Raw genomic sequence first — 27,963 nt, forward strand, 5'->3', positions numbered from 1 at the left:
ATGAACATTTCCACGCAAGGGTACGCACCGGCCGGCGATGGTATGGGCCGGCGGTCGTCCTACTCGAAGCCCTCCTACTTCGGCCACCGACACTTCGGTGGTCCGACTTCCGGCCCCTCTAGCGGTGCTTCTTTCGAGGAGCTCGACGTGAGATCCTTTGATGACCCCGGTCCATCCGCTGGACAACGTATGCGAATCAAAACCCCCTCTAGTGCGCCCGACAATGGGTTTGTCGAGGGGTTCGAAGGGTTCGTCCCGTACGCGGAGGAGAACCGCCCGTTCTTTCCACCCACCTTGCATCCGGCTGCCGGGTCCTATCAACCCGCGCAGGGGTTCAATCCTCATCAGCATCATCATCATCATCACCATCATCCAGGTGGTGGTGCAGGGCGGTATGGTGGTTACCCGCCGTCCGGTGCGCTTCGGATGCAGCAAGAGGTGGGAATGTACGGAGGCAACTACGGCGCGTCGGTCCCTACCTGGTATCAACATCCGGCCGCGCATCAGCATCATCATCCGCATCCTCACGGCGGATACCAGCAGCACCTAGCGCCCCATCAGGCTACACCGCGATGCTATCCGCTGCCACCAGAGCATATGTACAGTATGTTCAACTTCAACAGGTAACGACACCGGGTTTGCGGTAACCACGCCCCACACCCTTCTGTGTAGCAGTGAAATTTTGATGGACCACAAACGCTAGAAAGGTTTATCACTTACCTTCACCCTGCGACAATCGGTTTGCTTCGAGGGGGCAACTAACTGTTTACGTCGGAAGTCTTATCTTTTTTTAGGGTGCGAATCACCCCGATGGTGCGGATTTAGACTCTTTTCCCCCCGCCTTTGGACACCTTAATGCGTGCTGCGGTAATCATCCACATTCAAGCACAAACGGCACGCGGAAAACAATTGTATCGCACACTTTACTCAACACCATTACCAGCTACGGACCACTACTGGTAATCGTTCGCATAAGGCTAACCAACGGATTCGTTTATTTGTTTAACTGTTTAAGACTTTCAGCAGCGTCCGAATGGTCAACGGAGTGATGCTTTTGGGGTTGTTTTATTTTTGTTTTTGCAATGAAGCACCGATTCGATGCTTAGGTTAATGTTCGCTTAAGAAGCAGCTTTCGTGGCAGAACCTCTGGTTTCTCTCGAGCAGAAGCTCTGTTACGTTACGTGCTAATATGTGATGGCCTCAGTTTACATTCAGGTCGCCCGAGCGCAGATATATGTTCCGCATAGCAAATTTATTTTCTCTAACCTGAAGAAACCTTTTCATTGGCCACCTGATGATTCTGTTAAAATATTCAAAGATGTTTGTCAAATTTGTTTTTTTTTTGTAATACATTTCCATGCTGGAAGATTTGGTGTTCAGTTTGGTATTCATAAAATTCAGATAATCGCGTTCAGGATTGAGCAGCATACTGTTCTGCATTGTGTACTCGTTGAATTAACACGCTTCCGTGAAATGTTTAAATGATGATGGATCGAAAGGAATTAAAGCTAGGATTCTGTGCGCCCCCTCCCCTACTCGCTTGTTCGTACGAACATTGCTCTGATATCATAGTGATTGCTTTACAAGCGCTCCCTCCACCGGATGCGATGTTTGGGCGGGCGTACAACAACTTCAAACATGGAAAAGGACCCCCGAATGCAAATACTGTTTGGAAATCAATTCCTGGAAGGTGGCAAAATTCTTCGGAACGTCAAAAAGGTACATTCCCGGCCGCAACCGGCACCAGTTCAGCTTTCAGCTGTGTGTTCGGGAGCAGTAGGACGCTACCAGGACCAAAGTTCGTTTTCAGTTTGGACATTTCGGCAAAGTAATGATTTTTGTATCTTTGAACTTTACGCATGGCAAACGAAAAGAAATGCTCTCTCGAAAAATCTGGGACATTTTCCCGGGCCCTAGAAATCATATGACGAAGTAGATCGCTGGTGTCCTTCGGAACCCCTAAAGGAAATCATCATCAGTACAAAAGTAAACCTTTAAAGTCAGCCACATACAGACAGTAAGGTTGTTGTTATTGCGATTTGTCGGCTAATGCAACGCTCTATTCTGTACGAAACTTTATTCGTACTTAGTAATTTGAACGAGATAGTTTTATGTTTTCCATTAATTATTTGTACGAAGCAGTTTCATTTGAATAATTGTTGGCTTAGTTTTTTCTACGATTCCACTAGCTAATTTCTCTTTTGTTTTGTTAACTTGTTACATTTTGTTGTTATTATTATGAGAGGACTGACTATCCACGTGCACAAAGGGAAAAAGTCTCGTAAGCCCTCAATGGGTAGGCATGACCGATTCGGTCGTTACGCCAAGAAGAAAAAGAGGTGATTCATATTTTACCAAGATAACTACACAACGTATTAAAAAATAGACAATTTTCCATCAGCGATAAGAAAAAATTAAATCAAGCTTATTGAATGAATTACATTTTATTGTAAAGCTACATCTTTTGAGTACTTTCCAAAATAATTCCGACGGCCAGTAAGGCGGCCTTACGGTCCTTTGCCAAAACTTTGGCCATGGTCGACAAAACCTGTCGTGTAGGGAAGTTTTTCAGTTGTGTGGTCTTCATATTCAAATGCTTCTCCGTTTGGGTTTTAAAATGTTGGAATTAGTCCTACCTTTAAGTGGAGGGGTATCAACTTCTCCGATGCTCTTTGCGCATGATTTACTGTGGCCGGGTATGTCCAAACCACTGGATCGTACTCTTTATGATGTTTTCTGATGAAGTTGCTTAATTCTGGAGAGTACTGCACACCATACACTTCTCCATACGCCGGAAGTCTTGAGCGACTTTGTGAGACATCTATGGGAGTTAAGGAACCCCAAATCATTTGAAATGTTCGGTAACATGCTTCAAAATAAGTTTGTCTTAACTGTAAAACCAATTGAAACGATTGACTTTCTGGCCCAACGAAAAAACGAAAAGCCATTTTTCCTTCTGCCTGTCGTTACGGCCTCTTTCGTAATTTGGGCTGGATCAAGGGGTCCAAATGATTTTTAAACCTTTTTCCATAAGTGACCAAATAGACAAAAATCCAAATCAGCTGAGTTCTATAGACAGGAAATGTCTCACAACATCAAACAAGTTCGTTCCGCGATAAAGCTGGATGTTCCAACATATAATCAAGCGTAGTTGGTTTAATGTTTTGGCCACGGTGGATTCAATTTAAATGATAAAGTTGTCAAACTTGTTCTGAACTTAAAAGAAATGCTACTCTTTATTTTGCTTTCAACAAAAAGGTGCTAGCGTTTTCAGTTTTTGCATGAAAAGTCGTTAAAATTTGTCAATTTTTTTATGCAAATTTTATTACCCAAAATGTTTACAGCCCATAAACATTGGTTTTAAAAGATTGTCGTCGTATGGACAGAATCCTCAATTTTTTCGTATCGTTGAAAACCATGCTAGAGTGTCCAAAAAATTAACGAAATGATTGCTATCGTGCGGCCTCAATTCTATTAATCTACATTTTCTATGTTTGAAGAATTTTCTGATCGTAAACGGTTGCAATTAATCATATGTTTAGGCTATCTTTTGGCGTTTTCAATTTTTTGATACACCTCTTTATTATGCCGCTAGCTTTGTGCTTTATTATGCCGTTAGCAAAAAAGATTGAATTAAACGGAGTTGGAATCTCTGTCTATTGTGTTTCAAAATTCAAACGTAAATTCAAATAAAATGTGTGTGCTAGAAAGCTAATATACTAAACCATCTTTGAACAAAATTTCATATTTCAAACTTCACAAATGACGACACGAATTGATCTTAAAGTTGAGGATTTTTTACTTTTCTATAGGTTGTTTCTGTCCTGTGCTTTGTTTGTTTGTATTACTTTGAAAATTGGGGTTATTAAATGTGACTTTATTTTTTAAATGTTAGGGTAACTGTACCAATAGTGGTGCACTTAGTAATGTAAATACCAATTAGGTGTAATTTATGAGTGTTAAGAACACAATATTCTACATATTTGAAACAATTATGATCGAAACATGACTTTTCTTCTCAAAAACATCTATTTTCACCGTAAACCATACAAAATACACGAAAAAAAGCGTATTTTTCTTCGTAGTCGGTTGCTCCTATTATGGTGGTATGGTTCCTATAGTTGTGGTATCGTGTTCCTGTAGTGGTGGTAGTACGAAAAACTTGAATATATTTTGACTTTACTTATTTTTGAAGCATATTTCAAACAGAACGGTAAAATACTCCTTGACCAATGCGTTGTCATTGAAAAGACTGTATTGATTTACCGAAATATGTCCAATTTTAATTCATTAAAAAATGCTCTGAATATTACAGCTTAAACTGTAGTATATGCTTTATAGCGTATCCTTCGCCCGCTTTCTTTTTTCTTTTCTCTGCTTCTTCTTCTGAGCCTTCTCTCCAGTTCCGCTTTGTTTATTTTGTAGAAACAGAATAAAATCACTAAATTTACCTGATTATTTTGGCCAAACCCGGAATAAAAGTAAAATATACTTGTGAAAAAATCTATGGCTACTATAGGAACAACTTGGGTTTTTGTGCCTATAGTGGCACTATAGTAAAAACTATGAAAATGTAATAAAATTATGGTAAAATGCACTAAGTTCGTATAAATCAATTATATTGGGGTATGTCAGTAGCGAAATCAGATAGTTTTAATGATTTTGTAGTGATTTAAAGCCTTAAGGAAATCATGATATTCGTTATAGATTCTTAAGGAATGCAGCATGTTGGGACGACCTGTTTAGAAAATATGAATTTTGGAGCTTCTATATTACGGAATGAGATGATTCATCTTTTGAACACTCCGCAGAAGATCAAAGAACATTTCATAGAAGAACAAATAACTCCATTGTATATATATCGGCGTAGTGCTAGGATTTTATTCCACTACAACCACTATTGGTACTAGCTCCACTATGGGTGCACTTACCCTACCTAATATATTTGATTTATAGCGCACATTTTTTAATGTATAGGGTAACTGTACCAATAGTGGTGCACTTAGTAATGTAAATACCAATTAGGTGTAATTTATAAGTGTTCAGAACACAATATTCAACATATTTAAATTCATTATGATCGAAACATGACTTTTCTTCTGAAAAACATCTATTTTCACCGTAAACCCTACAAAATACACGAAAAAAAGCGTATTTTTCTTCCTAGTCGGTTGCTCCTATTATGGTGGTATGGTTCCTATAGTTGTGGTATCGTGTTCCTATAGTGGCGGTAGTACGAAAAGCTTGAATATATTTTTACTATAACTTATTTTTGAAGCATATTTCAAACAGAACGGTAAAATACTCTTTGACCAATGCGTTGTCATTGAAAAGACTGTATTGTTTTACCGAAATATGTCCAATTTTAATTCATAAAAAATGCTCTGAATATTACAGCTAAAACAATGGTATATGCTTTATAGCGTATCCTTCGCCGGCTTTCTTTTTTCTTTCCTCTGCTTCTTCTGCTGAGCCTTCTCTCCAGTTCCGCTTTGTTTATTTTGTGGAAACAAAATAAAATCACTAAATTTACCTGATTATATTGGCCAAAACCGGAATAAAACTAAAATATACTTGCGAAAAAATCTATGGCTACTATAGGAACAACTTGGGTTTTTGTGCCTATAGTGGCACTATAGTAAAAACTATGAAAATATAATAAAATTATGCTAAAATGCACTAAGCTCGTATAAATCAATTATATTGGAGTATGTAAGTAGCGAAATCATATGGTTTTAATGATTTTGTGGTGATTTATAGCCTTAAGGAAATCATGATATTCGTTATAGATTCTTAAGGAATGCAGCATGTTGGGACAACCTGTTTAGAAAATATGAATTTTGGAGCTTCTATATTACGGAATGAGATGGTTCATCTTTTTAACACTCCGCAGGAGATCAAAGAACGTTTCATAGAAGAACAAATAACTCCTTTGTATATATATTGGCGTAGAGCTAGGATTTTATTCTACTACAACCACTATTGGTACTAGCTCCACTATGGGTGCACTTACCCTATTTAACATTTTTTAAACATAAAATTTAAAAAGAAATTCGCCCTTTTTTGCTGTAAACTGAGCTAGCAGTATGATGGAAAGGAAGATTTAGAAAGTCTTCAAAAATAAAAAAGGGATAGTGTATTAAGAAGAGCGGTCAATATGACCGATAAAAAGCATTATAGGAGTTGTCAGCTTGGTTCTCGGAACTGGTCGAACCGAAAAATCTGAAACTTTTGTTTCAGATGTAGCATTGGATTGTAAGAAAAACCTTGTTTTTTTTTTGGCTGCAAAAATGACCGCTTCTTTTTGGCGCTAATATATTTTTATCTTTGTGGGTAGTGGTATGAATGATCTGTAATATCTGCATGTGTATCCCTTATTGACTTTTTCCTTTTTATACCTTTCTCAATCCAAAAACATTTGCTTTTTAAATAGTATAGCTGGTTTTAAGGCATCCTCTTATAGTAATGCAGGTGATTTTTTCGCCTTATCCCTCCCTTTTCATCGATGATAGACAGCGATGTGGAGCAGCGCAAAATGATTTATCTAACCTAAAAAAAGGCACCTTTCTGGCACTTATGTTCAATAACGATCGCGATAGCACACTGAGGAAGTATTTTGGTGATCAATGCAAAATGCTCTACATAGGGTCTGTGAGAACCCTTTCCCTATCTCCGGATCAGAAGTGGTAGAAATGGCGGATGACATAAACATGCCCTTAAAACATTGGCAGCTACTAAGGGCATGTTAAGTCATTGCTGGTTTTTGCACGTCATCCCTTTGCCCAATGTGTTCTCCCTTTGCAATGGTTTGTTTACTAAGATACGTTCTGATTCCCCTGGCCCGGCGCAGGTGGGTAAGCGAGGTGTCCGTGGCCAGGGTAAGATTTGTATCGATTGCAAAATGATACTTTCCACTTGAGGGTGCTTCCGGGCTACAATGTTGCTCCAACCAAGCACCTTCCAGCCCGAGTCCGAAATGTATACATTACTTCTGTTCCGCTCTCGAAACCAGTCGATCGAATGGCAGTTGGAGTGGGCAATAACAAGAAGCGGGCGGGGTAGTTCGGATGCATGGTTCCGTGCGTCACGATGCACCGATGCGATAATCCTCGCCTACCCCTTACGATGCACAGCAGAGGTGGCCACGCCGGTGCACGCCGTGTCAAGTGTTTAACGAGTGCCTTCGCGCTAGTGTGGTCGTAAATTGATTGGCTTCACTTAGCTTAACCTCACTTTCTTTCATGTCGAAGTGCCGGTAAGGGATGGATTTACCGCGCCGGCGAGAATAAATTGGCCAAAGGGTTGGCGTCATTTTTATTCATTCGTTTGTACACTCTTGCTCATAAACAAACCTACGGAAGACCAAGGACAGTAGAATGCAAGCGCACTCCGATGGATGATTAGTTTTATTCCAAACATTGAAGTCTTTTTATACTTTAAATTTCCATGTCTTACGTAGTTTAATTCTTTATTTAAACAATGTAAACTTTTTATTTAAAAAGCTGCAATTTTCTTATGTTATTTGGTGATTTTTGATTTTCTTGAATTGAATTAACTTTTACAAACTTTACAGCCATTGCCACCTAGTTTTTCCCCTGTTTCGTTTTGATCTCAAAATGATTGGAAATTTGAAGATCATTGGTTTTACTCAAAATTTACTTTGTAAAACTACCTACAAAAAAGTTATGTGGCAAAGTTATTAATAATTATACGGCAGTGGTTTTAAACAAACGAAAAAAGTGTCGTTTATCAGCAATAAACGAAACTTAAACAAAAATGTTCTTGAAAAATCGGTAAAAAATCATGGTAAATGAATGTATGACACGCAAAAGTATGTTTTAAAGCATAAATGAATTAATGTTTATTGGTGTTCCAATCTTATTATCTGGGAAAGTCACAATTATTCCTTTTAGTTTCATATTTTCGGCAAGAGACAAAATTTGAAGAGTTAGAGACGAAGTCAGATGCGTTGCAAACAGAATCGGAGACAACCCCACCTGTTTTCGAGGTAAAATTTTAGTGGCAATGGTTGTATAAAATAAAAGGTTTATGTTTTTCTAAATTTGGAATACATCATCGATCAGCTCATGTTTTTACTAGCAATTGTTTGATTCGGGCAACAGTAACAACTAGTGTTTGTGTTTGTGTAACATCCGTTCATTCTGGGGATTCCTACCAACTCTTTGATGCATTCCTATTCTGCAGCAGTACACAAGGAAAAAAATACCTTTTCTACTATCAACAATGGTTTGCATGTGGCAGGAACGCAAAGAAAATCTGTCGTGGAAAACTGAATGTAACTGGTACACGATGATTCCTGCGTTCGCACCTTTTTCGAGCGAAGGTGTTGGTGTGCGTCCGGTGAGGTGTGGCTGCTTGCTCCTTTTAAAGCGGCTTTAGTTGTTTACAATCTGGGCCAAGGCAACACCGTACAGCAAACGGTGCGAAAAGCAAATGCACCCATCTGATTTTTCCTCCGCCGGCGAGCAAAACGGTAGGACACTCGATCCATCTTGGCACTCGCCGCGTCCAGCGGAACTCACGGTTGGTGTAGCTAGTAAACACATTTCTATTTTCTATTCCGCGTGATATGGGCAACATGGTAGCAAATAGTAATGGTGGTAGTGTCCCGCGAGGGATCAAGTGTGTCGAGCCGATAGTTTTGCGATGATGAAGTCCGGAACGCCGGACGACCTGCTGCTGTTTGTCCTGTAATTATTTGCACATTTACAATGTATTTCCTGAGGCAGAGGGGAACTCTATCTGCGCTGGGTGGTATTTTGTTGGGGGGAAATAGGGCTGTTGCGGGAAGGCCGAGGGGCATTATACAAATGAATTGTGGAAATTTCACCAAACGATACCCGGAGGCAGTAAAGTACGGTAGTAGAATTTGATGTCTACCAGTCACGTCGGCATCCGCTCGCCGGGAATGTCTCGCCCTCGGTAGGGCCCATGTAAACACCCACACACACAAACATAAACCCTCAGTGGGAGGTGGATTTGTTGATCGGCCGGCCATTTGTGCAACACATTGTTGCATGCCAGTGGACACGGCTCACCGCTCCTTGGGCTACCGTTACTTGGCCGCGCACTCCAGTGCAAATGTAATAAGCTGTAATTAGTGTTACCATTGTTCGATTGGCCACTTCAAGTTCTACGCCGTGTCCGTTGCGATCGGAACCGGTGAGCTTGACCGGCACCGGTAAATTGTAAATTGCGCAGTAGCTTCCCTTGGTGGATGCGGTACACCATTTTTCTTCCACTTTGCGTCAGTTTTTCCTACCACGTGACTTCGCGGCTAATGTTCAGTGCGACAGAAGTCACTACAATCAGCTCGGAAAGGATGAGCCTTCCGGATTTGATTCGTTTGCTAGATGGAGTGGACTCGATTTGTAATCTGGAGACAAACGAACGGCGGCGCTGATATGCGTACTCCTGGGAGGTATTTAGTATTAGATTAAGGCGATGGGATTTATACTTGAACGGCTTTCCAATGTTGGTTACAACACCCTTTCGAATCTGTTTCCTCTGTCAGCGGATGTGCATGCCGCCGGGTGATGTCCACTCAATCACGGCTTAGTACTTTGGCGCCCTTATCAGCGATGGCGTACGCGGTAGGGTTTTGCTACAAACTGCGACAAACTTGGAGCGAATCTTTAATTAATCGTGCGATACCCAGTACTCGTTCCGATTCTAGCACTCTCGTTCGTCGACGGGTTCCTCCGATCGATGATCTTGATCGCGTCATAGACAAACACATCGTCCTCTTCTGCCTCGTGAGTTCACATTGCGTGCATTCGCTGGTCGCCCGTCGGTGGAAGATTTTTGCGTCGCTGGTACTTGATTAATTATCGACACGCCACCGCCAGGCGACACGGTAGTTTGATACGGTAGCGGTGCAACTATGTTGCAGGCTGTTGATAATTGCTCTTCGCTCATAAATACAGTGTCGATGCGCATTAGGTAACTTTCATTCTTAACTCTACCGTTTTTTAAACGATCAAAGGGTACGCAACTGTTAGGTGTACAACAAAGGAACAACGAATATTAAATAATTTATATGCAAAAGTTTTGCTTCATCTCACGATAAACTCAATTATCGTCTTCGTTGTAGTACGTTTTAGTTTGTTAGTCTAGCTTCATTTTTATCCAGCTTACAGTTATCCGCACACCTCGTTTCAAAGATCCTTTATTTCTTAAATGAAAGCTATACTGTTTCTGCTTCCTAGGATGATTTTTTCTTTACATTAGATTACATTGATTTAGAATATTGCGATAATGCATTGAGCGGTAATTTAAATCGCTCTTTTTAAGACGCTATAACTTCTCTATTTTTGAAGATTTTTTTTATCCGTAAACTGCGACGGCGTCATATGTGATCTTAAAAATAATAAATGACTTCATAGATAGCTAGACTAGTATATCAGCTTTCTAGTACACCCTTTTTTTAAATTACATTTTATCAATTTTGAAAAATTAAAAGTTAAAAGAAATTCAAATTACGTTCATTTTGAGCTTTTTTGCTTTACACCGACCTAGCAGATAATGGTGGAGTGTATCAATAAATAAAAAAAAACACCAACAGATGATCAACAAATGTACTAAAAAGCAGCCGTTTAAAGAGTTGAACTATTTTCTAAAATAGAAAAGTTACAGCGTTTTAGAACAGAGGTCAAATTTCCGCTGAAAAACAAGACAGCGGTTGTCAATTTGGTTCTCGGAAAAACAGAAAAATCGGAAATTTTTGTTTTAGATGTAGCTTTGGATTTTCAGAAAAGCGTTGTTTTTTTTTATATTCAGCCGCTTTCAAAATATTCAAATAAAAAGTTGCGTTGTGGTCAAAATTGCCGCTGTTTGGATTCTAGTGTTAAATATGATATTTAAGTATCACATCTCATCTTTTTCATAAATATGTGCCTTGATTTGTTCACCTAAAATATCATATTTCAGAAGACGAGTACCAACTACGCACTATTAAAGGCGTTTTAAATGATTGCAACTTTCACTTAACAGCAACTGTCAAACACTCATTTCACTCATGTGAAACCCAACTTAGCACGTCTAAACGCGAAATAAACAAACAATTTGAGTTGCGCAACTAAAATTTCACTTAACGTAGCCGGGCTGTAAATTTCTTTCACAGCAATGAAAGTTTCTTGACAGCTCGTGCAACTGACAGATTTCGAAGGCGTCAACAGTATAAAACCATTTAAAATGATCGTTAAACGAAATAATCAAAGTCGTTTTATGCGATTTAAGTTCACCTGCATGATTCACAACGCTAAATGAGTATTATTATTAATTTTAGAGATGAAATAATACAGCTCATTTACAATTCTACATAGTTTGTTTACCGACTCATCATTGCCGGTTGACAGTTAGCGTTAATTTGTTGTGAGTCGTGTAAACGCGTGATGCGTTCGGAAACTTTCAGTTTAGTGAAATGAAGACGTTTGAAAGTTTCTCTTGCATGAAAGATAATTGCTGTCATTTATCTGCACCTTTATGCTTAGTTTACATGACGCGCAAAGTAACCACCAAACCAAAAGGTAAAATGAGAGAGACTGATAAAGTCGGTCAGTCAACTATCAAAATGGACTTGGTCTGGAGTTCATGCGGATGGGAAATAGTTTATTATGATGATGTAATGTAATATTTGTTGATAAGATTGCGGTGAACAGGTTACCTCTTTACTGTTTGTTTCCAGTTAAACATTCAAATTAATATGTAATGCGATTTTCTTTGCATCGGCTCACGTATGTTGACTGGCCAGGATATTAAATAAAATTTCTCATTATAAACAAAGGTAATCGGATAACTGCTCAATCATTAAATTATTCTCCAATGCACAGACACCTTTTCTACCCATCCGTGGGATTTTGTTCCTGACTTATGCCGCGGTTCTAATCTGACAGAATGGCGGTTAAGCTTCAGAAAATATTTTACGGTATCGGGATGGTTTAAGCTAGCTTCCGTCCCCGGCAGCGCTATCATTCGTTCTGTTTGTGTTAGCTCCTTCTAGGTCGAATAATTTTTCGCTGATCTGAACAACAATAATCAATCCGTAAAGCGCGGGTGTTTCCTCTCCCCCCCCCTCACTACCCCCTGGTGGGTGGTCCGATGGAATTTGCTTTCCTCTTTGTAACAGGCATTGAATAAGTTCTATCGAATTACACTCAATATCCTTGGCGGCACGTGTTCAAGCCGGAGTGGGGTAGTCCAGAAATGTCTACTAGGGTGAAATTGGCCAGTTGTTGTACTGTCCTGTAATATCTCAAATTCTTCACCTTAGAAAATCCTTGCCCACGTTGGGCGGGGGGAAATATGCTGTCCGGTAACGAGCGACCAGTAGCGCAGCTCACTTAACGGATTCATGATACGAGACCCTCGTATTCGGACCCCGCCCCGAGCAACAACGGATGTCTATTTCTTTACCGACGCGATAGGCCTCATTTTGCCTGCCTCGGCCCGGGAATAGCATGGGCAAAGGTTTTCGACCTTGTATTAGCGAATTCCGGGAAATCCATTGAAAATCGTACACTCGAGGCAACGTCCCGGCGAGTCTTCAGCATCCCTGCGAAGCCGTGTGTGCCGAGCCGGCTTCACCGCTCGCGTTTTTCTCGTGGAGCTTTCTCTCTTTCTCCCGTTTTGTACTTGTTCGAGTGTCGGTGGGAGTCCACCGGCTGGCGGCGGCGGCAGCAAGCGAAACAGGGTGGGTGGTTGTCCTTTTTCCCGGCTTCTCATGTCTTTGTACGGTTTGGATCACTTTCTCTTTCACAACAACCATCCCTATCTGGCGCAACGCTCCTCTCCGTTCTCATCTTCCGATTGCCTGGGGCTTCCACAATAACCTCACCATCGACGCGGGCCCATTTTGTTCACCGATAAGCTTAGCGATGTTGCCGCTCTTGACAGCTTTCTTTCAGCGTTTCGGCTCGGACAAACTTTTGCTTGAATGAAATAGACGAAAAAAGGGTCTCTGTGCGTGCGTGCCCAGAGACAACCGGCGAGGTGGGGAGGCTTAAGGGCGGCCACTCTGGATGCTGTAGTGTGCTTCACTGCACGTTCTGGAAGGTCCAAGGTTCGCGAACCGACCGTCTCCCGTAATGCTCAAGCATCCTTCGGTTCGGCTCGAGCATAACTCATCCGCAGCTTCTATCCAGAACTGGCACGCACAGGTGCTCAATCTCGGCGTGGTACGTCGCCGTGGTTCCCGGATACCGCGTACTGATTAGAGATCCTTATCCTTTTATTCATCGCCATTCGCCACACTGTGTCACCGTCGTTTGGTAGCCGATGATTTTGGCGGAAAAACCATCAACAGCCTAGAGCGATCTCTGCGGGGAGATAAATAAGGTGGGCTGCCCGGGGAGGGAACGATTTTCGTGTTATCAAACGAAAAAGCGTCATTGTCGAGAGGGTATGGACGAACCTGTGGATGCTGGGCTAGAGGTTCTCGGAAAATCCTTTGACGTCTTTATGATACGAGAACAACAACAACAACCGAAGAAAACCCGAGAAACGATCGAAGAAAATTCAATGTGCATGTGTGTATGTGTGTGTGAGTCGTTTTTAGCAACCCCCCCTCCGGTACTGAGCACCTACAAACCACCCGCTCTGTCCTGCCAAACAACGGCAGAAAGAAGGTGTGGGTTTTCGTAGCGAAATTTAAAGGATGAAAACATGCCACCCTCAGCGGTATCCCGAAAAGATGGGGTTTTTCAAGGGTGGAAGCATTGGACGGTTGAGTGAGATTCGAATGAAACATTTAATTAATCATCCATTCTACCTTTTTTATCTAGCATTTCTGTGATGATGCAACCATTTCTGTGATGATCCAAGTTTTGGCATTCATTACACGAGGTATAAAAGTAAAATGTATGGCAGAACACAAGATCCTTCGCAAGATGTGGACCGAAATGTGGATATGTTGGAGGAACTTCGTCGCTTATTCTTGCAAGAAATGTATAAATTCTATGAATGCTCAAGAGATTTATCGGATAGACGATGCAGGTAGGGAACCAACATTTAGAGCAAGGCATCATAACATGAAAATTTCTTCACGAGAAGATTTTATACCGTGCTTATTTAGCAGAAACACCTAGAAAGACTACATTCGAAGAAGATTTACCGTGTATGCTTGGTTAATCATTTAAAGTAGAATCATTATGATACCTAAACATTATTTGTTTTCTGACTAATGTATGAAGCAATACATTTCTCAGGATCGTGAAAACTGTGGTAAAAAGATATACATAGTCCTGTTTGAAAAGGTGTTTTAACCTATCATTTGTTTCATTTTGATTGTATTCGTTAACTGTATTTTTCAGTCTCGCAAGGCATTCTCAAATTTAGTCTTGTACATAACTGCTTAATATCCCTTACGCGATGCAATTTGTACTAAATTACAAGTTCGTTCATAATGAATAGAGTTTGACAGCAGATCAAGAAGTTGTATTTATTTTCAAAGAAAGTAGAATTAGAAGTTGGGTTTTCGTTCAGTTTTGTAATTTAAGTTAATAACGCAATGGAGGCTTAGCATCATCGAAACCGCGGGCTCCCTGTGCCAGATTCTGCGTATCGTATTGTGCAACCATGACTAATACCATAATTCTATTTCACATACCACTTAGCCGGCCGGCATTAGCGTGCCTTGCTTGGAGCAAGTGTTCCATCGATGGCAACAATGTTGGGACAACGAATGTGGTAACCGGTAAACAGGTTGGCGGCGCACTGTTTTTGCACCGCTTTTCCCTCCCGCATCCTGCCCCGTTGCACGTCCTCCGACGCCCTGTTCAAGGTTGCTCGTTCGTGAGTGAATGCGTGCCTCTTGGCACGGTAGAAATAGGAAAGCGACGAACAGTTCCCGATGGAAGGCGACAAGGACCGCGGGAGGCGTTCAGGAACGCACCGTATTTTGTGCAAATATAGTTTCCCGATAGAGTCAACCTTGCAGCGGTGGAGATGTCCCGGTCAGTCCGAGCGGAAGACCGATTTCGGATTCGGTTTGGTCGAAACGGTTGTCGCTAAAAATAGTTGGACGCGATCCGCGTCAAATTTCGGGCTGAGAAAACTAGAGGAAAACTGAATGCGAGCGAAGAAAATGCTAGATCGGAGCAGTTGATCTCGATCAGGTGGGAGGTTACGTTCCAGACGCTCGCTAGCGGATCTTCATGCTAATTTCTTTGCCAATTTCTTTACCAGAGTTTCCGTCTGGTTTGACCTTGTCCTCATTTTTGGGTGGGATAGTTACGCGCAGAATCAGGTCGCATTAACGCTCCAATTACGGGAAAGGCATCAGGTTCGCAAATTCCCAGACTTCAAAAGACAGGTCTATCATATCACCTTTTTCCGATGTTCTTATTTTTGGAATAGAACTGAAACGATGGCCAGTTTGTATTACGCGTGTGAACGAATAGTTGAAAAGGCAAATATCATGCCAACGGCAGAGGAAAGAAACATCTTGCCCTCCTTCTAATATCAACAAACGAGCGCTCTTGCTCGCCCAACTCATCTTTCGCTCGTGCCCGGCCGCGTGCCGTGATCATACGAGCGCTCTGTGGCCGCCGACGCCCCCCGTTTGCAACAATGTTGTCCCGAATCGGGGACAAACAAAGTGTTGAGGCGCGCATTAGCGCGATACCAGCGATGCGCCGGTTGCACCAGCCAGTCACTCGATGCCGGTGTGCAACTGCAACCGCAAACACAAACAAACACCCCTCTCGGGCGCGCCCCATCCCACCGCTCCTCCAAGGGACCATTCGCCTAGTCTCCGCGGAACATCTTTGTCCGTCGCCGGAGATTTGTGCAATTGTCGGTGACTGCCTGCTCGAGGTTCTCATGAGAGAACTCGCTGCCTAGTGGCTGTATGCGTGTGTATGTGTGTGTTCCTGGCGGACAAAGTATGTCTGATATTTGAACCTTTTCCATACGCGCAACGTCTGGACTCTCTAGACTTCGGCCAGCTTCACGTGTTTGCTTCGTCGTTCCCTCCAATTTCCTGTTCCTTCCCGGGTTCTACATCAACAGTCTTCTGGACCGCAATGATATTGCGAGACAGCACACTTCACCCACCCCATGGGACCATCGCATCTTTTCCCCATTTCCTCCCGACCACAGAACCATCCTGCCCGGCGGCCGAGACCTACATTCCGTTTCCTTGTGTGTGCCAGTGGGCTTCGTCCAATAGGTGTCATTACAACAGACCCGTACTTCGTTCCCAACGCCATCAAGGTTGATCCGCGTCCTGAGCTGCTCGTGACAGCCGCGTGATGTAAAACATGCCCACATTCGACCTGTACTACTCTGTCGAGAATGTCCCATCCAAATTATGAGCAGTTATTGATGACAACTTAATTTGTACCTTTGCGGTTACTACCGACTGCCAGGCGAGATGCTCATTAAGACATTGATAGGAGATGACGAAAGTGATAGGTTCTCATTTTGTGGCATATCAAGAAGCAGATTTTCCAAAACTTGTAATCTGTCTTGGTAGCGTCGCGCTGCTAACTGGGGTTGACAACTGTCGTTGGTTAATTAGAAGCTCCTTAATGCGATGGTGGGCTGGTTTCTTTTGAATTTATTAAAAGTGCTTTTGCGTGACATCCCACCCAGTTCGACAGAATAAGTTCTTTGATATAAAACCTTTTCGAGCGAATTGTTCGAAAAGGATCGAAACCGTTTGAGGTTCATTATGGTGGATTAAGGCACACGTTAGATATGTGTATGCCATTTCAGCTTTGTTTGTGATCTCGTGTGCTTAGATTAACGAGTTCCGACTGCTCCTGGTTGATCAATTATCCTTCTTCAGTGGGTTTACTGCTTTGTTGCGACGATTGCTTTAGTTATCCCTATATGTTGCCTTGGTTTTCGTTTGAAGCGAATCGAAAAGATTAATTAATATTAGCACATTTTTACTTCGAACATCAAAGTGGCAAACCGGTTAATGTAAACGAGTTTTAGCTAAGCAATTTCGCGTACAGATAATTTACGTTGGTGGTTAGTTTTATGATTAGACGTCTTTTCTAATTCAATTTTAATTGCTCTTGATTATCGCGAATGATCTAATAGACGATTGCGTTTAGCTCCTATTGTTGTGGCTTTTCCAAACAAGCTTTTCAGTTTCTATATATCTCCGGAAGGATGAAGAAACGTACTTCTGAGGTAAAAGCTATCAGATAGTTTGATAGCAAAGAACAAATACATTTTGATTTTCAGCTTTTGATCTATAATAACCTAACCTAATAGTTGTATTAGTGTTGTATATAAGTTCCGTTTTTTTTAATTTCAAGCATCTTTCTTTCAAATTTAGTTGTTTGTGTACTTACGGATTCGATTTGTAAGTCTGGCGGAGGTGTAGAAAAAGTACCTTCTATGTAGTATATCTTTTATTTTAGAAAGCACAATTGAAAGCTCTGTGCTAGAGAACAGACTATCTTCATACTAAATCACCTTCATTTTGCTTGATTCATACCAGACTATTTTAAGGCCACACACTCGGAGTGAAAATGATTTGTTTTCATAGATTTGAAAATGCGTACAAGCGTGATGCGTATAATTGGCAAAAATAAATTAATTACCGATGTGTCACCAGTTTTCCCACCTTTTTGCCACACCGAAGCGTCTAACGCTTGGTTTTCCAGCGCTACCGCTGAAAAGATGATGGGAAAAATAAAATAATATGTACATTGATTCGTCTTTCACAGCTACGTTAGACATTCAGAGCGTCTTAGCGATTCCTGGACTTGCTGCGTCCTATTTCCACGAGTCCCGTGTTTTCGGGATCCTTAAATACACTATCGCTCGAGTAATTATCGATTTCCATTCGAACGTTCCGCGAGTCGTCGCTAAACCTCGCTTGCCGATGCTCATTTTACCATGACCACCGTAGAGCCGCAATGTGCCATGCCACCTCCACGAGGTTGGCACTTTTCACTTGCACGGCGTATGTGGCGGGAGTTTTCCGACAACTGCTCCTTGATAATTACCTCGCAGATGTCGGTACCAGGCTCGAACCTTGCCGAAGTTTCGTACGCACAATTTGCCCGCTCCGCGCGTACTGGAAAAGGACGGAACGCAAATCAAATCAGTATTGATTGCTTTTCCCCGGAACGCATTTAATCTGCAGAAGTTTTTCCGGCCCAAGTTTACCTTCGGACCAAAAAACCAGTCAAACATTTGGTCGCCTAAAAAATATGTTTACTTTCGTTTGCTAATTGCTTGCTTGTGCAGTATCCGATTGGTCCGAAGCCGTGTGCTGATTTACTGATGTTTGAATGGGCTGACCATTTCTTTGTGTAAAATGTAATTCGATTGAAGAAACCCCCCTCGTTGGTATTTCCCAAAAATACCATCTTGTCCGTTCATCTGATCACCGCTGTTGTCCCTTATCAAATCAAATTGATGAATTTAAAAAAAAAACGCATATTCAAATTGTAAACTAAAAACCTACTTACATGAAACTTGATTATTTTATTGCCCCAAACGCACGAAGAAAAACAGTCGCTTATTAATCAAACAGCATAGACGCTGCGGCTACAAACTTTTGACCTTGGCAGCCATACAAGCACCGAGTGTATGATGTTTACATCTTCCCGGTTTCGGGGCCATCCTTTTTCGAATCGTCATCCGATGATGCAGCAGTTATCAGCGCTCCATGCTAATTTTGCTCCGACATTACGGTGGTTTCCCTCCGGGGGAACGGTTTGTCGATAATGTATTCTTAAACAGCGTGATCATTTAGCACCAGTGGATTAGGTCGAATGACCGAAACAGTTCCGGTGTGTTATAGCAACAGATGAAACACAACTTCCCCTGTACTGGATGTAATGTACACGGTGTCCAATATATTCTCATACAAATTCAAACATCAATTATTTTATAACATAATTTCGGATTACATTTTTATAAATCATTCACAACATAATTTCGCATTCACGTACAACTTCTATCGTTATTTTGTCGCATATTCCAATATTGTTGATATTCATTTAAATAATTCATTTAATTGCTATCCAGTGAATTGGGAGGGCAGACTTCTGGATTTAAAAAAGGTAGTCAAACTTGTTCATTTACAGAAATGGGTCAAATTAGTAGTATAATAAATAATGACAAAAAAAACAAAAATTTTATGTCTTATGTAAACACATTAGAATGATTAAAAATATGTCACACAGTGTTTGACCTGCGGCATCGGCACTACGGCTCGGTGCAAAAAATGTATGAGAATTTATTGGACACCGTGTACATTGGTCGGGGTGGAGTTTACAATCACCGTTGCCCATGAAAAGATGCGTAACACAGTTCGGAGTAGAATCATTTTGTTTTTTTTAGCAAACTCCGTTTTCCACTCCGCAAACTCCGCAAAGTTTCAAACGTTTGGTTTGGTTTGGTTTGAAATTTGTTTAACTGCTTTTTGATGAGTTTTTTTTTGTTCCAATCTATTTCACAGAAATGGGCGCGAGGCACGCAACCGAGCGGAAAAGAATCGGCGCGACAAGCTTAATGGATCGATACAGGAACTGTCCGCGATGGTGCCGCATGTGGCCGAGTCTCCGAGGCGTGTGGACAAAACTGCCGTACTGCGCTTCTCGGCCCACGGTCTGCGGGTGGACTATGGTAAGTCTATGGAACTATGTTTTCTGCTTTAATCTTTATCTCTTCCTGCATTGTGTGTTTTGATTTGGTTTTCATTAAACGATGATCCATGAGCATCGTTTTACATGATTTTAAACCCCTTTTGAACGGCAATGGTAATGGAACAGAAATGGTTTTTCTGTTTACGAAATATCGGTGCTGTTAAATTGTTGTATATGTTAAATTACATACACTTTTTCCTTTTTTTTTTTTCCTTTGACCTTGCTCGATGATTTATAAGAACATTAATCTACCTTTCACTCCGCAGTGTTTGGCAAGTCGAAACCGGAAGAAACGTTCAAACCCGAAGCCCAGGACTCGCTGTTCCGCATGCTGAACGGGTTTCTGCTGACCGTAACTTGCCGAGGCCAGATCGTGCTGGTGTCCCCTTCCGTGGAGCAGTTTTTGGGACACTGTCAGGTGAGTGTTACTATCAACCAGCTTCCCACCTACATTACTCATGGGTTAGTGTTACTGAAAAAAAATTTTAAAACAAATCTTCTCAACAAACCCCCATTCCTACCCCATCTGGCTTTACACAGATGTGTTGTGTATGTTATTTTTTCTCTCTGTTGCTCTTGTGTTTCTTATCGCCTTTTCATGTTGTTTTTTGTTTTTTTGATACCGACATTAAATTATTCTGTGATTACGTCAACATAGCTTGCGAAAAAGTGAGTCGCACTCCAACCGAGTTTGATTGCAATAATTTTAATTTCTTCAGAATCTAAACATTCCAAATGGAGCGGAGGCAAATGTTTTGATTTAGATTTTTTTCCCAGCCATAACAAGTCAATCTTCAGCACAATCACTTCTTGGGCGGTGGAGGAATCCCAGCTCCATAAATGGTTGGTGCGGTCGAAATCGGTTTACACTGTGGTGGCATTCGGCAATCTGCTAAATCATGTGCTAACGCGACCGACCCGGCTTAATCTTAGCCAAAATGACAAATCATTTTGCTAAAAGTATGAATGCTTCAAACACTATTCGATTCGATTTCGATTCAAACACAAACGCGATTCCTATCACTTCCTTTCTAAATCATGTTCCTCTGGTTGGCAGCAATATTCGAAAGCGAAAGGAAAACGGACCTGCTCGTACGTTGTACCGGTTCGCGGTTTTGTATTTGTCTTATTTTTGGCTATCTCACCTGTTCAGGGTGTTTGCGAAATAAGTTTTTTTTTTATGCCAGAGGCATCGAATGCAGCAAAAACAAAAATTATATGACCCAGATTTGATCTCACAATTCCCACTTACCGCCCGGTATTTAAGCTAAGCGATCGTTTGAACTGACGATTGGTTGTGCTTAGTGAGAAGTGATTGTAAACTTGACATTATGGTGCTTGATTTGATTTGGAATTCTTTCGCTTTGCCTTGTGTCGTTTACCTTCTTATTATGCACGGGTTATACATAGTAAAAGTAAATACCTTTCGATAAAGCCTGCCATCTTATTGACGCGTTTATTTTGGACTTCTCAAAGTACTCTAATTTTATAAATGATATGTTATATGTGTACGGATATATCTGGCTCAATCTAAACGTTTTTTTGTGAAGAGGCTGGAAAATATTACCAAAATGTATTATCGTATGTTAAGAAAACAACTAATAATCTGCGTTGTTTTTTGTAATGTTTCGTATGTTCACAATGATTTTGCATGGCAATCGATTGTTGTTCTTGAAACAATATATATCCAAATAACAAAAATATGCGAAGCACGCAGATTTGTGGTCTTAACATGGCCTTGTCTTCCAATAAAATTACTGTAGCAAAACAGTACTATAAAAATTCAACGCAATACAAACCAATTTTATTTGTTTTCTTGTTGGGACACAAATAATACATGAAATATTCTCTCGAATCGTCCCGCTGGATGGCAACTATTTGTCTCGCTGTGGAGAAAAGTGATTGTGAGAGGGGCGGAGATGAGTGGAAGGGAGGGTGATCTTTGCCTTCTAGCACAAGCGACCTTTACCAGCATTTCCTCCCGTGGTGCCAATTTGCTTAGTTGGAAATGTTTTCAAACCGAGTTTTTCCGCGCTCTGCAATTTGCATCTCGCAAATGCGCCCACTTGCACACCGGGACAAAGTGCAGCTCCTGTAGCCGGTTGCATCTTTATCGGGCCTTTCAAGGTTCCCGCAGGTCGCGCCTCGCAACATTCCTAGGTCGACTTGCCTTGTCCGGCTAGCGGTGGAAACCTGGAGGGGGGAGAGCTGCGTGTGGGCTGGTTCTGAAGCGTAAACATTCGTGACTACGTGCCTGACGGAAGGATGTCTTCGCTTGTTGTGCTACTACCAACCGCAACGAAGTGATTGCCTCGCTTCTTTTCTAACGGGGCAACACTCAAGGTCAGGTCTGTTTTTCGCGAACAAACGGAGACCGCTCCATTTATGCATCGTGGTGCAGCACCACGGCTACCGAAGCCCCCGCACAGGACATATTCTATTTAGCTAGCGAAGAGGAATTTGTTGACAACAAAGATCGAATGTACACGAGCAAATGAATTATGATGAAACGTGGCGTTGCGTTTTGCGAAACGCGATCACATTTCCGGATCGCATGAAGATTGCCGGAGCGTGGCGAATTTGTGCGTGAATGTAGTTTTGCAACCATTATGTATGAGTTGTTGCTTGTTTTCATCTGTTTCATTCGTATCTTTTATCGTGGCGATAAATCAGACGTGCTAATACGCTTGTGCTAATAAGGTCCGTTTATTTTCGTGTCTATGATGGTTCCACGCTATTTTTATTGCGCCACGTGGTAGGCGGCAGGCGGGTTTGTGAAAAATAAAATGATTAAAATTTGACTTGAAACTAACACAATAAACACAATGTAGCACCAGTACAATTTCAAGCTGTTGGAAGATTATCGTATTCGACGAGTTACTTTAAGTTTTTTTTTTCTAAAAGAAAATCCCTCGTACAATCACAAATATTGTGGTTTTTTTGCTTTTTACGTTAGAACTACCGGGATTAGGACGCGAGAAACTCTGTCGCGATTAGTCAATATGGCCGATGGTTCCGGTGGCAATTTCAACGAACCGATATATGATTAATGTTTATGTAGATAAAATTGGTTTTTTGAATCATACATTGAGCTGGCCTTGATATGAATTTGTATTTGAAAAACAATGTAACAATGAGTGCGGCGAATTTTTACAGTTTCTCAATTATGCTTTTTTAACTATTGTATTTGAATGGTTTGCCTTTGATTACTTCTAGACTGATCTGTACGGGCAGAACCTGTTCAATCTAACTCACCCGGACGATCACGCGCTGCTGAAGCAACAGCTGGTACCAACGAATCTGGTGAACTTGTTCGATGGAGCCGCTTCGCCAGGGAGTGGACCGTTGGGGACGAGCGGTAGCAGTAGCGGTGGATCCTCGCTTGCCATGCTCAGCCCACCGTTAGAGGGCAAACCCGGCGACGAGCAGGAAACGGGGAGCGACGAAAGGCGCTCCCAGCGCGAGGAGGAGGAGGAAATTGACAGGAGACTACGGAGCGATAGCCGGAAGTTTACCATCAGGTAAGTGATGCCTTCCGCGCCTCCAATTCTGACTCGAGCGAGGCTAATAATAATCGCAATCATAATAATGATATTTCCTTCCAACCAAACAGGATGGCCCGGGCTGGACCCCGATCGGAGGCAACGACGTACGAGCTCGTCACGATCGATGGCTGCTTCCGGCGCGCCGATTTGGCTCCACGCGGAACGGCCAAGTCCGGCGGTGGAACGTCCGGTATGCAAATGATACGGCGGGCGCGTGGTCGGGACGAAGCCATACCGCTACATAGCATCAACGGGAACGACATCGTAAGTGATAAGAACGTGCGGATTGTTCTGCTTTCTGTCGAGCACGTCACGGTTGCTGGTTGCGTGTGGTTCGAATGTTGTAACAGCTGCACTGACACGCGCACCTGAAAACATTCATTGAAACATATTTTCTCGACGATCTAGTTTGTCAAGAATGTTGAACCTTTTCCTTTCGCTTAACTTGTTAGTCATATTTCACACACACAAACGAAACACATCAGGAAAAGGCACATCAACATGATAGGTGTTGACAACAATTAGGCTGTTAGAATAATTAGACTATCCCACGATCTTAACACTCTCTATCTTATCTTATCTCGCCCGCAACCCCAGGTTCTCATTGGCCTAGCACGAGTGATGAAGGTGCCATCTATCTGTGATCGTTTGATTGAGGCTTGCAAGTATGAGTACAAAACTCGCCACCTGATCGACGGGCGTATCGTGCAGTGCGATCAGCGGATATCGATAGTGGCCGGCTACCTTACGGACGAAGTGTCCGGCCTGTCCCCGTTCACCTTCATGCACCGGGATGACGTCCGATGGGTGATAGTAGCGTTGCGACAGAGTAAGATCACGGGGTTGTTGCTCTCTTGCGAGTGCACGTTGCGTTGGTGGTACCAATGAAGGCTAACTGTTTTTTGTTTCTTTTTTTATAGTGTACGATTATAACCAGAATGGCGAATCCTGCTACAGGCTGATGTCACGCACCGGGGATTTTATCTATCTGAAAACGCGTGGCTACCTGGAGGTGGATAGCGATACCAAAGTGGTGCAGTCGTTCGTCTGCATTAATACGCTCGTGTCGGAGGAGGAGGGTCAACGGTTGGTGCGCGAGATGAAGCGCAAGTTCTCGGTGATCGTGGACAAGGTGGAGCTACCGGACGAGAGCGGTGAACCGGTGGTCGAAAATCCGATGCAAATTGAGGAAGCGGTCATGAATCTGATCACCAACTTGGACGGCGAAGAGAAACTGCTCTCCACGATGCCAGCATCCCCCGCCACCAGCGTAAAGTCGGGCCCGGGTGACGGTATGTCCGGGTTGGCAATCGTTGCACCAGAAAAGAGCTCGATCAAGTCGGCGATCGTGAAAAGCATCAACGTCGTGTCGATCGCGTCGAAAACGATACGTGAGTCACGCGGTTCGCCCGGCGACTGGTCGCCGCTGAACGGTGACCAGCAGAGCAGTAACGATAGCAGTAGTACCGGTGGTACAGCAGGCATGGCCAGTGACGATCCAATGTCACCGTCGCAAGTGGCATCGCCGTCCCCTGGCGGGGGATCTCGGGCAGGCTTCTTTTCTACAGCACCACCCCAAAGAGCGATGGTTGTACAGAAGCGCGAGTCTGCATCACCGCAACCGTCGGGTTCGGGCAGCGTTGAACAGCGTGTGCCACCATTGCCCAACTCGGAACACTACTTTACACAACCTTTCTCACCCTCGGGTGGTGGAGGAACGTCCGTTTTATCGCCAGCCTCTTCGCAACACAGTCAACGAAATGTCAGGAGTCCACACGGTTACGGAGGCAGTGTACCTTCTCCGCCGTCAAATGCCTTCTCGAGGGCAGGTGACGGTGGTACGACACTCGTAAGCCCGGTAAGCCACAGTGGAGGACCGACACGTACCACGAGCGTTCTAAAGCGCACCTACAGCAACAGCAGCATATGCAGTCTAACGGGTTCGGACGGGGAGTACAATAGCCTGAACAGTGGAAACCCAGGGGGGAATAAACGATGTAAGAGTGGTTCTCCCGATCTGGCCAGTTGCTTCCACGAGCTTATGAATCCTGCTTCTGGTGAGTTGTGGGGGGGGGACATTATTTTCCAGGAAAACCGTTCCTATTATTTTGTGTTGCTCTTTTTGTAGATCTTACATCCTTCCTACCAAGCTCTTTCGACGCCGTGGATCAGTCGCTAACGTTGATGGAAACAACCACGACTATTATTCGCGAACAAGTTAGCAACTTCCCAAACCTTCACGAGTCGCATAATCAGTTGGAACGGATAGCGGTAAGTTCGTGAGCCAATGCTCATTTTCAGTTAATCAGGGAAAGAAAACATGCTTCCTATGTTCACTAAAACATTCGTAATATTTAAAAAAAATACATTACCGGCAAAGAGCAGCTTGATACGGACAAACTAGCCCTGAAAACAGTGTAATCCTCAAATTTGTTTAGGATCTTCATAGTAGTTGTAATCCAAACCAAATAGTGATACCAATCAATAAGAAAAATGGTATTCTGTAGAGCCAAATATACGAAAGTTGTGTCTTATGAATCTTTTGGCGAAGTTCATTCAAATTATTTTTTCACCTAAGATTCATTCAGATTGATTCACGCATCTTTGTGGATTTAAATCTCAAAGTTTGATAAAATTTTTCCAAACATTCATGAATCTTAATTAATTTTTAATTTATGTTCCATGAATCTTCACGATTCGTCAATGGACATGGGCTCTATCAAAGCAGGCGGTCTTCTGTTAGTATTTTAGTTACTTTTTGGGCTTAACGTAACTGAAAATAGCATTTGATCCATAAACGCCATGAAAAATGGGATAACAAGAAACATTGAACACCACACACGAAATGAATCGTTAATATAGGAGATTTTAAATAAATTTAACTAATATTACGTTCTTCTTGATCCATGCTGCAAATAGGAAGAACACCAGGAGCAGCGGCAAATGCTGCAGTCAATTCAGGAGGAATTTCAAATACAAATGTCTAACGGCGTAGGAAGCAGGTCGGCGGCGGGCAGACAAGGTCCCGGTGGCGGCAGCGGTAGGAATGACCACGGAACTAGTATGGTAACGGTGACAACGCCATCGACGACGTCATCGACCACGTCGTATCTGCTCGCCGGTTCCGTCGAGGATTCCGATGCCATCTTCTGCAGCACTGGACCGCACGGACGGCAGTCGACTGGTTCGTCGAGTACCGTTTCTTCGATGATGGCTTCGGTTATCACTCCCAACATTGCGCGGTCCCAGGCGCATGGTTCCACCTTGGATGGAGGAAGTTAATATCAGTACTCGACGGGATTGCTATCCATCTGTATGCTTCTCTTCGGCGACAGCCGACGAGTTATGGATAGCGTACAAGTTCCTGAGCGCAACCGGAACACCGAAACCGATTTCCCAAACCACCCCTGTCAGCCTGAACCCGATCGTCCGGATGTCTCTTCTCAACTCCAGGCCTCCGTCCGCTGATACGTGCGCACCACGCGCGAAGCTCTTAACTGATTGTGTATATTAAAAGTAAAACAAAACAAATAACTTCAATGTCTTTACTCTCGACCGCACGAGGGCTTAATGGTCGCGCCATAATATAAGATGTTTGTACGTGTGCGAGTCTGTGTGTATGTCTGAGTGTGTATAACAAATGGTCTAGAATTCGCAGATAGATTTGTACGCCATGAAACGGAATGCACTAGAAAATGTTACGGTGGTATATAAGCGTTGTCACTCGTTGGATGGTCGTGGCATGGTCGAACGATGTTGATAAGTCTTGTTTAATTTAATTTGATTTTTTATCCCGCTTCCATTCGCCGCGCAAAACTGAACAACAAATCGAGCACACACTGAGCCATTCAACAAATTAGTGTGTTTAAAGAGTAATTGTTTTTAAAATTAACGTACATATATTTACACGATTAGGAAGTGATGATTGAAAGTATTCTCTTATTAGCAAATTTAATTCTCAAACATGTTTCTGTCTGTGGCCGCCTCTTAAGGAGGCGCGTTGCTGTTTCATTGTGTCATTCAAATAATAACTGGAAGCGAGAGATGTTAAGTCTGTTTGTTCTATTGTTATTCCCGGGTTTTGTGTCGTTGTACATATGGAAACGCTGTTTGTTATTTTAGTTTTTACTCTGAGATTTCACTTGTTCTGTGTGAATACGAAAAGAAGAAAAAATATCAAAATTCAACAACGAACCGATTACTCTTTTGTCTGACTGAAGGAATCTATGAGCGAAAGATCGATGGGGTCCGTGGGCTTGCGTTTTGTTTGTGCTTAACCACAAGGAAGGTTTATGTTAGTTGTGTATTTTGCATCATATTTACCCCCTTTTTCCACCTAATTCCCCCCATATGCACACTGAGGTCATCATATTGCTGGCCGTAGTATAGGTAAATTGGAGGCTGAGCGACATGAGAATTCCTATGCAGAATAATAAAATTCCGATGGGTTTCGGTTGAATCGATTTTCTCTCTGAAATGTATAAAATTATGTATTTTTTAAATCTTCTCCGGTTTTAGTTGTAGAAGGAAAATACTAAAAATTACTTTGTTAGATAGTCTAATCCCCGATAGCACTTGTGAAGTCAGTGGGAACCACCAGAAATGATATATTGTAACGAAGATGGTAGGGAAAAACAAAAAGGAACGTAAGGGCTTGATCCAAAGCAGAAAATGTTGCGTAGCTTTAGGCATAGCATTGAGCAACGAAATAAAGTTACTGATCTAATAAGTTTGTAATAATTTACCGCTGTATGTGTGTGTAGTAATGCTGAGTGATAAAT

At 42.4% G+C, this 27,963-nt stretch overlaps 1 protein-coding gene across 1 annotated transcript; it reads left to right on the forward strand.

Moving 5' to 3' along the window:
- Positions 1 to 27,493, forward strand: LOC131293926 (protein trachealess-like). The gene is made up of 10 exons (XM_058321975.1): positions 1 to 623; positions 19,451 to 19,617; positions 19,904 to 20,055; positions 22,854 to 23,158; positions 23,251 to 23,446; positions 23,780 to 24,011; positions 24,103 to 24,988; positions 25,037 to 25,239; positions 25,311 to 25,453; positions 26,102 to 27,493. Exons 1-10 carry the CDS (start codon positions 1 to 3, stop codon positions 26,462 to 26,464), a joined length of 3,270 nt encoding a protein of 1,089 aa, XP_058177958.1. The 3' UTR covers positions 26,465 to 27,493.
- Positions 27,494 to 27,963: the final 470 nt, after the last annotated feature.

The sequence above is a fragment of the Anopheles ziemanni genome, chromosome 2, assembly GCF_943734765.1.
Source record: "Anopheles ziemanni chromosome 2, idAnoZiCoDA_A2_x.2, whole genome shotgun sequence".
Classification (NCBI taxonomy): Eukaryota; Metazoa; Arthropoda; class Insecta; order Diptera; family Culicidae; genus Anopheles; species Anopheles ziemanni.

Excerpts from the sequence above, each read along its gene's own strand:
- LOC131293926 (XM_058321975.1), top strand. The coding sequence starts at position 1 with ATGAACATTTCCACGCAAGGGTACGCACCGGCCGGCGATGGTATGGGC. Across the intron at positions 23,159-23,250 it reads AGCCGGAAGTTTACCATCAG|GATGGCCCGGGCTGGACCCC; the intron begins GTAAGTGATGCC and ends CCAACCAAACAG. Across the intron at positions 25,454-26,101 it reads ATCAGTTGGAACGGATAGCG|GAAGAACACCAGGAGCAGCG; the intron begins GTAAGTTCGTGA and ends TGCTGCAAATAG.